We start from the raw sequence: 13,492 nt of genomic DNA on the forward strand, positions 1-13,492 counted from the left end.
GAGACTCACTTTAACCTTAAAAGACACATAGACTGAGAGGGAAGGGATGGAAAAAGACATTTCAAGCAGGGGCAGCTATCCGTATATCAGAGCTATTAAGCATTAAGAGGGCTATTCATTAAGAAGCAAGAAAGACCCCAAATAAACAACCCATCTTTATGCCTTAAGGAACTAGAAAAAGAAAAACAAACTAAGCCCAGAGTTAGCAGAAGAAAGGAAATAATAAAGATTAGAGCAGAAATAAATAAAATAGAGAACAGAAAAACAATAGAAAAGATTAACCAAACTAAGAGTTGGTTCTTTGAAAAGTTAAACAAAATGGATAAATCCTTAGCTAAAGTAACCAAAGAAAAAGGACCCAATTCAACAAAATTATAAATGAAAAAGGAGACATTACAAGTGATACCAGACGAATTCAAAGGATCATAAGAGGCTACTATGAACAACTAACTATATGCCAACAAACTGGACAACCTATCAGAAATGAAAAAACTTTTAGAAATATACCACTTATTAAGACTGAATCAGTAAGAAATAGAAAATCCGAACAGACTAATCTATACTAATAAAAGGGTAATATGCTAATTAGACTGGATAGACTGGACGTCCTTCTGGACAAAGCTGCAGTGGCTGTGAGGGCTGAGGAGGGCCGAGGAGGGCCAAGGAGGGCCAGCAGCTGTGGCAGCCGGCAGTGGCAGCAGCAGCAGGGTGATGGGGGTGGCTCCTTCCCATGATCGGCCCAGTCACCTCCTGCAGAGGGAGGCCAGACTGAGGCTTAGGCCCGCTCCCCACCTAAGCCATCAATAGGACATCCCCTGAGGGCTCCCAGACTGTGAGAGGGGGCAGGCCGGGCTGAGGGGTCCCTCTCACCCAGTGCACTGGGCCTCTACTCTATAATAATATGCTAATTAGACCAGATGACCTTCCAGACGAAGCTGGGGCTGTGAGGGAAGCCTGGGTCCCAGGTGCCTGCCAGCGGCCAGAGGGAAGCCTGAGTCCCAGGTGCCAGAGGGAAGCCGGTGCCGGCAGCTGGGGGAAGGAAGGCCTACTCTTTTTTTTTTTTTTTTTTTTTTTAGAAAATAGGGTCTTGTAAAAAACACAAACAGTTCTGAACAGTTTACATTATAAAAAGGTACAAAAATACAGGGGCTCTGAACTCTAAGGAATTTCCTGACAAACACTCTGAACTAAGGCAGAGACACCCCTGGGAAGCCAGGGCAGGGCCTGGGTCTCTGACCCCTGCCCTAACCTGGGCACCCTTCCTCCTTCCCATGAGCCCACACTCCAGGGGCCTGCTTTAGGGCTGGCCACCCTGACCCTGGCTTCGGCTCAGCCACTCAGCGAGGACCTCATAGAGTCTGGAGTGGCTCACCGGGGAGGGGCTGGACTGAGGGGGGCCCATAGACGGCACGTGGCTCTGATGATGCTGAGAAGCCACTGCTGGGTGGGGCCTGCACTGGAGCCCCCCACCTCCCAGAACTGCCATCCGGCTCATCCTCACCCCATCTGAGCTCTGGTGGCCCCAACAGGCCCAGGCTCTGGAGAGGAGGCCCTCTTCTGCCCCAGGTACCGGCCGGGAAAGGGCTCATTTCTCTGGGGGCCCAGAGGTGGGGGAGAAGGACGCTGAGCTCCTCCAAAGCTCCTGCTGCAAATGCCCCTTTAGTGTGGACACCTGCACCTCCAGCCCACGCACCCGCTGCTGGTGGGCCCGCTGCCGGTGGGCCCGCTCCCGCGCCTCCAGGGTGCGTTCCGTCTGCACCTGGGCACTGTGCAGGCACTCGACCTCCTGCTGCAGCTCCAGGTGTTGCTGTTCCTCTGCCTCCAGTGCCTCCAGCCCGACTGGGCTCTGGTCCTGCTCCAGCACCACCACCTGGGCCTCCAGCAGCTGAGGAAGGCCTACTCTTACACGAATTTTGTGCATCAGGCCTCTAGTTACTAGTAAAGAGATTTAAATCACTATTCAAAAATTTCCCAACAAAAAAAAAAATCTGAGTACAAGATGGCTTCACTGGTGAAGTTTACCAAACATTTAAAGAAAAATTAACAAAAATCCTTAAATTCTCCCCCTAAAAAACAAAACCAGAGCAGGGAATACTCCCAAACTCATTTTATGAGGCTATTCCCAAACTCATTTTACAAGGCCAACCCTCCCAAACTCATTTTGTGATACCAAAACCAGAAAAGGACACTACTAAAAAAGAAAACTAGAGGCCAATATCCCTAATGAATACAGATGCAAAAATTCTCAATAAAATACTAGTAACAGAATTCAGCAACACACTAGAAGGATCATACACCATGATCAAGTGGGATTTACCTCCAGGATGCATGGATGGTTCAACATACACAAATCAATCAATGTGATACATCACATCCTATATAATAAAAGGCTAATATGCAAATTGACCGAATGGCGGAACAACCAGTCGCTATGATGAGCACTTACCACCAGGGGGCAGATGCTCAACACAGGAGCTGCCCCCTGGTGGTTGGTGCACTCCCACAGGGGGAGTGCCGCTCAGCCAGAAGCTGGGCTCAAGGCAGCGCTAAGAATGTCTGACTGCTGGCTAAGCCCGCTCCCCAGAGGACAAGCTGTCACTTGGACTCCTGGACTGCAAGAGGGCACAGGCTGGGCTGAGGGACCCCCCGCCCTCCAAGTGCATGAATTTCATGCACCGGGCCTCTAGTTAACAGAATAAAAGAAAAGGGTCATATAATCTTCTCAATAGATACATAAGCATTTGGCAAAATTCAACATCTATTCATGATAAAAAATATTTTAATAAACCAGGTAGAAAGAATATATCTAAGCATACTAAAGGCCATATAAGACAAACCCACAGTTAACATCATATCAATGGTAAAAGGTTGAAAGCTTCTCTTTTAGATTCAGGAACAAGATAAAGATGCCCACTGTCCGCATTTCTATTTAAAATAGTACTAGAAGTCCTACCTAAAATAATCAGGCAAGAAAAAGAAATAAAAGGCACCAGAACTGGAAAGGAATAAGTAAATTATCTCTATTTGCAGATGACATGATTGCATATATAGAAAATCCTAAAGACTTAACCAAAAAACTATTAGATCTAATCAACAAATTGAAGTTGCAGGATACAAAATAAGATACAAAAATCATTAATTATATAATAACAATGTAAATAATTCAATCCCAGCCCAGCCAGTGTAGCTCAGTGGTTGAGCATCAACCTATGAACCAGAAGGTCACAGTTCAATTCCTGGTCATGTCACATGCCAGGGTTTCAGGCTCAATCCCCTGTAGGGGACATGCAGGAGGCAGTTGATCAATTATTCTCTCTCATCATTGATGTTTCTATTTCTCTATCCCTCTTCCTTCCTCTCCGAAATCATAAAAACATATATTTTTTAAAAATGAAACTGAACTGCCCTGGCTGGGTAGCTCAGGTGATAGGAGTGTTGTCATGTACACCAGAAAGATTGTGGGTTTGTTCCTGGTCAGGACGTGTATAGGAGGCAACCGATTGATCCCTCCCTCCCTCCCCTTTCCTCTCTCTTTAGAGCAATAAAAACATATCCTGGGGTGAGGATTTAAAAAAAAAAATGAAACTGGACCTATATTTTATACCACTCACAAAAATTAACTCAAAATGGATTAAAGACTTATATGTGAGACCTAAAACCATGAATTTACAAGAAAACATAGAAGCAAAGCTCCTTAACCTGGGTCTTGGTAATGATTTTTTAAATATGGCACTTAAAGCACAAGCAACAAAATAAAAAATAAACAAGTGGGACTACAAGACTAAAAGACTTCAGCACAGAAAAAGAAACCATCAACAAAGTGAAAAGACAACCTATGGAATGGGAAAAATATTTGCAAACCATATCAGATAAGGAGTTAATATCCAAAACATATAAAGAACTCTACAACTCCATGGAAAAACCACAAATAACCCAATTTCAAAAATGGGCAAAGGGCCTGAATAGACCATTTCTCCAAGACTTACAAAAGGTCAACAGGTACATGAAAAGATGCTCAACATCATTAATGATCAGGGAAATGCAAATTAAAACCTCAATGTGATATCACCTCACACCTGTCAGAACAGTCATCATCAAAAAAGACAGGAGATAACAAATGCTGGTGTGGATGTGGAGAAAGGAATCCTTGTACTCTATTGGCATGATTGCATATTGGTGCAGACACTATGGAAAACAATATAAAGGTTCCTAAAAAAATTAAAAATAAAACTACCATATGACCCAGCAATTCTACTTCTGAGAGTATATCCTAAGATAATGAAAATGCTAACTTGATAAGATATATGCAGCCTCATGGTTATAGCAGCATTATTTACAATAGCCAAGACATGGAAACAACCTAAGTGTTTATCAATGGATGAATGGATAAAAAAAGCTGTGGCATATAAATTACTCAACCTTAAAAAATAGAAAATACTACCATTTGCAACAACATCAATGGACCTTGAAGGTACTATGCTAAGTGAAATAAGTCAGATAAAATAAAATACTGTATTATGGCACTTAGATGTGGAATCTAAAAATGCAAACAGAATAAGAGAACAGAGTTGTGGTTACCAAAGGCAGGGGTTGAGGGTGGGGGTGGAGGGTCCTGGAAATTGGAAGAAGGTGTTCCAGTTGCAAAGTTTCAGTTATAAGATAAATATGTACCAGGGAAGTGATGTACAACATGATGATTGTAGCTAATACTGTTGTATGATATACAGAAAAATTGTTAAGAAAGTAAATCTGGCTGGGCCGGTGTGGCTCAGTTGGTTGAGCATTGCCCCATGTAACAGAAGGTTGCCGGTTTGATCCAGTCAGAGCCCACTCCTAAATTTAAACCTTTTGGGGTCCAGTAGGCTAGATCCCCAGTAGGAGGGGCCAGGAAGCAGCTGATCAATGTTTCTCTCTTATTGATGTCTCCATCTCTCTCCCCTTCTCCCTTCCTCTCTTTGAAATCAATAAAAACATATTGATGCTGTCCTGACCAAGTCCTTTTGAAGTATGGTAGCAATCATACTTAGGTAAAAACTGCTGTTTGAATTTTAACCCTGCTATTCTGGCTTCTGCACTCACTTACTTGCTTAAACAATAGGGTAGTTACCTCAGCTTCCAGACTGAGACCTGGAAACTCACAAAGGTAATTTTCCTGTGCCTGTGGACCAGAACTACAGGGGATTGATTCCCATTGACTCATGCAAAAATTGCTTTCGCAAGAAAGGGCCACATTCCAATGTCCAGCAGGATGTGTCTGGGAAGCCCCTGCGGGCTGTTCCCAGCATTTAGAATTTAGAACAAAGGAAAATTTTTGTGGTTTAGACCTTTAAAAGGACTGCCTACACCTGGAACGGCGCGGTCGTGAGGGTGGACTCCACCTGCGTGTGGTGCTCTCACGGCCATCCTGGCCAGCTCAATAAATCCTTGCCTGCTTTTTTAAATCAATTAGCAGCCTCTGGTGGTCTTATTTTTCACTCCAGGGTTCGACCCCACAACACTTTGTACTGAGAGCATCTCTTAAGACTAGGATTCTATGGACTATGCTTTGGGAAATACTAACCTAATCTAGTCATAGTTTCTGTGCGGAGGAAATGGTGGCCAAAAGAAAAAGTGACTGGCTGAGCTGGCTGGTGGGGTTCCATCCCAGAGCACCTGTCTTCCAGACCAAGGCTTTCTCCCCTCACTAAACATTTAACTACAGGTACAAATCAACTATAGGTTCTTGGGGGAGCATTCCTAGGATTTAAGGGGGAAAGTTTCAATTTATTGTTGAGGGGTTACAGTGGAAGTGAGGGAGTAACAGTGGAAGTCATTTAAAGCAAAACGCAGCTTTAGATGAGCTGCAAAAAAATTTCAGCTTCAGAAGAGTCCATTTTTTTCTTGGTGGAGGGTATACTCACAAAGACCAGATGTGCTCCACCAAGTCCTTTTGAAAATACCATAATCTGCAGGAGACAGGTGGGAAGACCTGGGACTTCAACACTCTCCAATTTGCCTCAAATTGACCACCCGACTCCAAAAGCCCTACAAAGCACATTGCTTATTCTGTTCAAGCAGGAAATACACTAAAGTTTATTTGACCCTATTATATGTGAGGCCTGTGCAAGGCATAATTCTTGCTCAGAAGGGAGAGTCTGTCTGGTAGGGAAATACTGATAATGTATGAAGCCAGACTATGACAGGGCTACACTTATAATGTGAACAACGTCCCAGGAGCCAGTGGAGGGCAGTGTTTGCAAAGTCTTTGAATGCCCACCCTGCTAAGAAGCTAGCACATCTTAGTTGTAGGCCATTGGAGCTATAGATGTGCTCCGTCTTAAACAGAGAACTCTGGCCACAGAATGTTCTGTTATTCCACTTCCCGTTATCACCTCCCCTTCCTGCTGCCCCTCCCTTAACCTCTTCCTTGGTTGATAACCACCGGGTGTGGCCACCCTCTCACCCATCATCAAGGAATCTGAAATCTGGCCCCATTCTCCTGCCCCTCATCACTTGTATGACTTTGCCACCTCAACACCCCTGTGACAGCAGACTGATGCCAGCACTGCGGGTAGGATTTTTCTGTCCGAGTTCTTGTGAGCTAGGCCAAAGCAGCATCACAACGAACAAGCATAACAGTGAACACAGGGTCTAGGAGCTCACTCCTAAATTTGGGGTCCAACAGTGGGGTGGTGAAGGCCTGGGGCGGGAACTGGATAGAGGGGGGCCGTGGGGGAGAGGAAAGGGGAACATCTATAACACGCTCAACAGTTTGGCTCAGTGGTTAGAGCTTGGGCCTGTGGACTGAAGGGACCCGGGTTGATTCCGGTCAAGGACACATGCCTGGGTTATGAGCTCCATCCCCAGTAGGGGGCATGCAGGAGGCAGCCCATCTATGATTCTCTCACATCATTAATGTTTCTATCTCTCCCTCTCTGAAATCAATAAAAATATATTAAAAATAAAATAAAAGAGAATAAATAAATAAATCATTTGGGATCCAGCAAGCATCTTGATAGACGCAGGCTTAATGACTTCCCATAGCAACCTCCACGTTTAGGGAGCACAACCATCAGGCACAAGAATGCCAGTGTGGCTGCCGCATTCCACCTACGAGGATACGGGGTCCCACGTCGCAAAAAGAGCTGCCCCAAATCCCAGCGCTGGTGAAAGGCGAAGCCCGCCACCCAGAACTGAGACCGTGAGGAGTCCCAACCTCCATGGGGGCGCGATGGGGTAAATGCGAGACAATACTGGGCACACGCATTCTTTTCAGTCCCCGGCAGTCACGTGAGCGGGGCAGGTGCGGGCCGGTGGACGCGGGGCAGGGCGGAAGCGGAAGACTGACGCCAGGGCGGAAGCAGCCCTCCCAGGAAGTCCCGCCTGTCTCCCAGAGCCTGTCCCGGAAGTGCTGCTGTTGTAGCGGGCATGATGGCTTCAAGGTTACTTCGCGGAACTGGAGCGCTGGTCGCGCAGGCCCTGAGGGCCCGCGGTCCCAATGCGGTGGCCGCGGTGCGGTCCATGGCGTCTGGAGGTACTCGGCCCGTCGGACGCGCCAGGGACCGGCGCCGTGGCCCTCCCCGGGGTGGGGGTACTAGCACAGCGCGACGGGGCGGCCATTGAGCTCCTCTGGGCCCGCGACCGGCCCCCAGCCCTGCGGGCCTCAGGCTCCGCCCGACTTCCCCTGTTATTCCCGGCCACCGCTGCAACAGCCCACCTAATTGACCCTGCTGGAAAAGAATCCTAAATGGAGGTGCCGGGTGACCTTGGGGGGTAGGTGCTGCAAGCGCAATGGGTGGGGGCTAAGCCGCCCTTCAGACCCGCCCTCACTGTAAATTGGATGAACCCCACCAGGACTCAAAAATGTGTCGAAAAATTGGCCTCGGTGGTTGGAGGAAGAAAACATTTCCCTGGTGCTGTCACTTTGGGGAATCATGACTCTGGTCCTTAGGAGACAGTGGGTATGGGTAGCCTTTAGGAACTTTTGAGCTCACTTAAACTGGATGCATTTTCTGCCTTGATAATTTTAGACATCAACATTCACGAATCTCCCTTTAGGTGGTGTTCCTACTGATGACGAACAGGCGACTGGGCTGGAGCGGGAGGTCATGTTGGCTGCACGGAAGGGACTGGTGAGCAGAAACTTCTGTCTTTGGAGCTCATGACCTTGGATGGGACCAGAGCATTCTCCTCTTTGGGAGCATTTGATCCAGGAAACCTGTCTGTGGTAACAGTAGCGCTGGTTAGAGTAGGGGTTCTCTGGCATAATGGCTCAATTCTTGTTTTTTTTCAGGACCCATACAATATGCTAGCCCCAAAGGCGGCTTCAGGGACCAAGGAAGACCCTAATTTAGTCCCTTCCATCACCAACAAGCGAATAGTGGGCTGCATTTGTAAGTACCTCATCACTATTTTCTTATTTTCCTTTAATATGCCCTATTCTACAGGATGCCCGTAAACTGCTTCAAATCTTTTGTGTGACTGTATATGTGTAAAGAGGATATGTTTGTAAAAAAGTTGTTCTAAGGGTCCTGGCCTTCTCAAACCTCATTATACCTGAGTAGGTCATCCTTACTATCAATGGCATAGAATATCTAATACTGGCTCATTGGAGATGCAACATGAAGGCGTATTCATCCAGAAAATATGTATTGTACTTGCTCTTTGCTAGATATCCTTTTAGGCAGTAGGGTTGCATATCAGAATGACCCTGCTTTGGGATTCTACATAGGCAGGGGAGCTGTTAGAACCTATACTGACTCTGATATATGGTCAGTTGACTCACAGGTGAACTCAGGCCTGTATCTTCATCTGGAAAATGGGAGGATACCTTGAACTGATCTCTCAAGGTGTCAACCATAACTTTGTGTCTCAGGTGTCTGAGGAAAAGAGATTCATATTGCAAGTCTCTTCTAGACTAGATGCCCTTCAACCACTTTTTCCTTTTAGGTGAAGAAGACAACAGTGCTGTCATCTGGTTCTGGGTGCACAAAGGCGAGACCCAGCGATGCCCTAGCTGTGGAACCCATTATAAGCTGGTGCCCCACCAGTTGTCCCACTGAGCCCCTGCACTAACTCACTCAAAATGTGCTGTAAAGTTTCTTGTTTCCGATAAAGACTAGCCATTGCTTTGGCTCCTCCCACAGTTGGCTGGTCTTATTTCTTTCCTGTTTTTTGTGAGGTATGGGTAATTCTTCTATCTGTTACTATTAGCTTGCCATCCACTAATGTATACTGAGACTGACAATCCCATAATGCCATGATTGGAACGACCCTGTATGGGGGAAAACATGTACTGTGGAGTCGGGCTGACTGGACTTGTAATATTAGCTCCATTATTTAACTTTGTCACTGGGGACATGTTCTTTAGGATACGTTATATCCACAAAAAAGATAAATATCTTGCCAGGTGTCAGAAGTAATAACATTTATTAAGAGTCTGGCAGATGGTAAGTCCTCATAGTATTGTTAGAAAGGGTGACTTTTAAGGAGATTTTTGAAGGGCTTTGAAGTTTTGAGGGACCCAGGTTCAGAGCCCAGTTATTGGGGGATACAATCAGTAAAATCCAGAATATGGGACAATTCTAGAAACCAATGACCAGGTTTTGTCAACAAACACATTGCAAGGAGAGGGGGAAAAAAGGGAGAACGTATGGAATAAAATGGATGTGAGAGAGAGCAAGAACAGTGGCGAGCCTTGTTTGGATCTTGATTTTAAAAACCAACTATAGCCCTAGCAGGTTTGGTTCAGTGATAGAGCGTCGGCCTGTGGACCAAAGGGTCCCAGGTTTGATTCTAGTCAAGGGCATGTACCTTGGTTGCAGGCTCCTCCCCGGCCCGGGCCTTGGTCAGGCTCGTGCAGGAGGCAACCAATCAATGTGTTTCTCTCACATTGATGTTTCTCTCTCGTTCCCTCTCCCACTCTCCTTAAAAATCTGGAAAAATATCCTTGGGTGAGGATTAACCAATACACACACACACACCAATTACAAGAAATAAATTAGAATATTTTAAACTCTGGATATTTGATGTTTAAGGATTTATTACATTTTTAGGTGTTAATGTAGTTTTTTATGCTTTGAAGGTACATACCGATACTTAGGGGTAAAATATGCCTGGGATTAGCTTTAAAACAGAAGAAGTGATTTGGGGTGTGATTGATCCCTTGTAGCTAGGTAGGTATGAGGAGGTCATTGTTCTTCCTGCTTTTATGTTTGAACTTTGCCATAATAAACAGCACCAAAAATAGTTGAGCAGAGACAGCCCAATTTAGCCACTTTATATTTGTGACTGGATAATTTTCAAAAACTATGCTTACCTATAAAATGGAAATAGTTCCTTTCCACTTTGTGTTGGGATTAACCACAGAGGAACTTTAGTTACAGTCTCACAAAATTGATTCAAACTAGATATTTCACTTGAATAAATGAGTGTCAAAGAGAAAAGTCCCCTTCCCCCAAGCTTTTGTTGTCTCCTCTTCAAGGTATGGTCACAACTATTGCTTCCATTCCTTGTTATCAGTCATCTCATTTCCAGGAAATGCGCAAGCATTTATCTGCCATTGAAGACCCCTTCCTGTGGGAAAGGGAACACCTGGGTAGCCATCTATTAAATGTGCCTCTACCATTCCCACCTTAAGTGACTTTCTATATCATTTATCGATCTGCCTTCTCCCCACCTCATCTCAAAGCCCACTTTCTTTATCCTCTCTAAATAAAGTCTCCAGTACATACCCAGGTGGTGGTAGGCAGAATAACAGCCTCTCTTCACCAAAGATGTGCACGTCCTCATGCCCAGAAATGGAATGTTAGGTCCTGTAGCGAAAGGTCATTAAGGCAGCGGATGGAATGAAGGTTGCTTAATCGCCTGACCTTAAAATAGAGATTACCCTGGTTGTCTGGGTGGCCCAGTAATTACAAGGGTGGCAGGAGTCGGAAAAGGCTGTAACTGGAAGAATAGAGGTGCAGTGTTGCTGGTTTGAAGATGGAAGAAGAGGGCCACAGGCCAAGAAATGCAGGTAGCCTCCACCAGCTGGGAAAGAATTCTGTCTGACACCTGGATTTCAGCACAAGTGAGACCCATGTCAGACTTTTTTTTTTTTTTTTAAGTTTATTTATTGATTTGCATGAGAAACTGATTTGTTGTCCCACTTACTTATGCATTCATTGGTTGATCCTTGTATGTGCCCTGACCTGGGGATCAACCTGCAGCTTTGGTGTATTGGGACGATGCTCTAACCAACTGAGCTACCCACCCAGGGCTATGTCAGGCTTCTATAGAACTGTATTTATGTTGCTTTAAACTATTGTGTCATTTCTTTATGGCACTGATAGATCAGTAAACATTAATTACTTGCAGTTTTACTGTAAGGAAAAACTGTCCCTTCTCCCCCACGTATAAATCTATGTCAGAATGGACTCATCACGATCGTATTCTACGGCTTATAATTCATTGCAGGTTTGACCACTGGGTGCTCTGTCAGGTTGGTTCCTGTGTCAAGACAAGCCTCCTTCCTTTTTGAGCACATTCTTATTTTATGGTACCAGAAGATATTCCAGTCTCATTTTGTATTCTCTGCTTCAGATCAGAATTTCCCCAAGCTCTGGTTCCTTTTATTGAAGAATAATATTTAGAAACCAAGATTTGGACACTATATGTGCTCATTGCTACTGAGTGTCACTGCCTCTAGGCCCTCTGAGCAGTCAGGGCTAGGAAATAGACAAATATTTCTAACCCTAGTGGTCATACACGGGCATATTTATTTCAGTATCTATCTGTATGCATATAGGAATCCATACACCCCCATTCCCAACACCATAAGGTTCATTCTAGCCTTACCACCTTCTCATCTGTCATTTTGTTCCAGCAGGGCCAGAGCTCTAAGCACACCATCCCTGCCGAAAGGGAGGAGGGGGATGCTGCATAGTGCTTGGCTTAAAGGAGGGGATTTTCACAGATGATGGGAAAGGCACTCCTAGCAGAGAACAGCATGAGTAGAGGCTGGCAGGCAAAGCAGGGCTTGATGATGTGGAAGCCTAAAACGGGGAAGAGACAGATCCTAAAGGGTCTGAACTAAATCAACAATGGGTAGTTCATGAAGGTGATTTCACCAGGCAGCAGAGAACTGCTTGACATTGTGGATCAGGAAGTGGCAGAACCAAGGCTATCTGGGCTTCAGCTCCAAGAGCAAATAGATGGCTGGGGAACGTGGAGCTGTGGTCTTGAGCCAGAGCGGTGTGGCCATCGTGGGAAAGAAATGGCGGGGAGGAAAGGTACCACAGAACCAACAGAGCTGGTAACCGACAGAATGTGGAGGAGGTAAGGGGGCAGGACTCAATGTAACAGGGCTCCAACTTGTATGGTTGGGAGAAAGTGGTACGTGAACAGAACCCCAAAGAAAGGGTTCTCTAAGTTCCGTTTCCCCCTCAAGGCAGGTATGGGCTTAACTGCTCCCTGACCACAAAGCCTCACAAAAAGCCCTGTGAAGACAGGCCAGACAGAGTAATCTCTCCCCTTACTCATGATCTCAGTTCTGGCCCTCCCTCGCCTTCCACACACAGCGATGATAACCATGCTCCTGTGGCAGGCTGCCCATCAGCCAGGACACAGCTAACCCTCTCCCCCCCAGGCCCTCCATATGCTGGCCCCAACCTCTCTCTTTGGTCTATTTTGCATTCTAGTCAGAGACCCCTTTCCCTTCCCTGCTGACCTGACTCACTCAGGTCTATGCCCTTCTGTCCAGCCCACCAGTCCCAGGCGTCTCCTTGAGCTCTTACCTCTGCCTGGAACACCCTCCCACAACTGGTTAACTCCTGGACCCACACAAGCCAGCCTGCCCCACTGCTGGGCTAGATGCCACTCCGGTTGGCCCTACAACTCTGTACTGAACTAAACTGTTCTTCCTCCCGACCTGTGTTTTTGGGGCAAAGATATGTTTACCATTGACCCCAAACACAGAGCCCACTCCTGGGCATACTGTGGGTGTTCAAATACTTGGTGAAGGGCAGACACTCTCTGGACTGGTTTCTCACTGCTCCTTCCACGCCTCAGCTTCTACCTTCAGAGCCCAGCTCATCGACACCACCTCTGCCATCTCCCCTATCACTCTCCTTCCTGACTTGACTGAACTCTGCCTGCACCATTGCTGGTCTGTCAGCCATAGCCACACGTGAGCGGGGTAGCAGAGGTGTTCCAACAGATAGGACACAAAGACACGAAGCCTGCGCCCCCCCTGCCAGGAGGCCCTGTCCAGGAACAGGCAGAGGAAGGCAGCCTGGTCCTGCTGCTCCGGAGGATGGGTAATGAGGCTGGGGAATTCTGCCTCCAGGCTGAGCCCAGCCTCCTGGGGCCTCCCTGCCACGTTGCCCCACCAACCACTAAAACCCTCAGGCTTCTGAACGAGAGCCAGTGCCATACTCCCAGTGCATTCTGCACCGTGCCTGTCCTTTCAGAGTCCCCGGGGTGGGGAGCAAACAGCAGCACAAGAACCACAAGAAAACAGCCACACACTGGG

At 46.5% G+C, this 13,492-nt stretch overlaps 1 protein-coding gene across 1 annotated transcript; it reads left to right on the top strand.

Annotated features, from left to right (window-relative positions):
* The first annotated feature begins 7,374 nt into the window (after positions 1–7,374).
* COX5B (cytochrome c oxidase subunit 5B) lies at positions 7,375–9,124 on the top strand. Its single transcript, XM_079792051.1, has 4 exons — positions 7,375–7,513; positions 8,038–8,111; positions 8,273–8,372; positions 8,929–9,124. Exons 1-4 carry the CDS (start codon positions 7,408–7,410, stop codon positions 9,039–9,041), a joined length of 393 nt encoding a protein of 130 aa, XP_079648177.1. The 5' UTR covers positions 7,375–7,407; the 3' UTR covers positions 9,042–9,124.
* Positions 9,125–13,492: the final 4,368 nt, after the last annotated feature.

This window comes from Cnephaeus nilssonii, assembly GCF_951640355.1.
Source record: "Cnephaeus nilssonii genome assembly, chromosome: 15".
Taxonomy (NCBI): Eukaryota; Metazoa; Chordata; class Mammalia; order Chiroptera; family Vespertilionidae; genus Cnephaeus; species Cnephaeus nilssonii.

Excerpts from the sequence above, each read along its gene's own strand:
- COX5B (XM_079792051.1), top strand. The coding sequence starts at position 7,408 with ATGATGGCTTCAAGGTTACTTCGCGGAACTGGAGCGCTGGTCGCGCAG. Across the intron at positions 8,112-8,272 it reads TGGCTGCACGGAAGGGACTG|GACCCATACAATATGCTAGC; the intron begins GTGAGCAGAAAC and ends GTTTTTTTTCAG. Across the intron at positions 8,373-8,928 it reads GCGAATAGTGGGCTGCATTT|GTGAAGAAGACAACAGTGCT; the intron begins GTAAGTACCTCA and ends TTTTCCTTTTAG.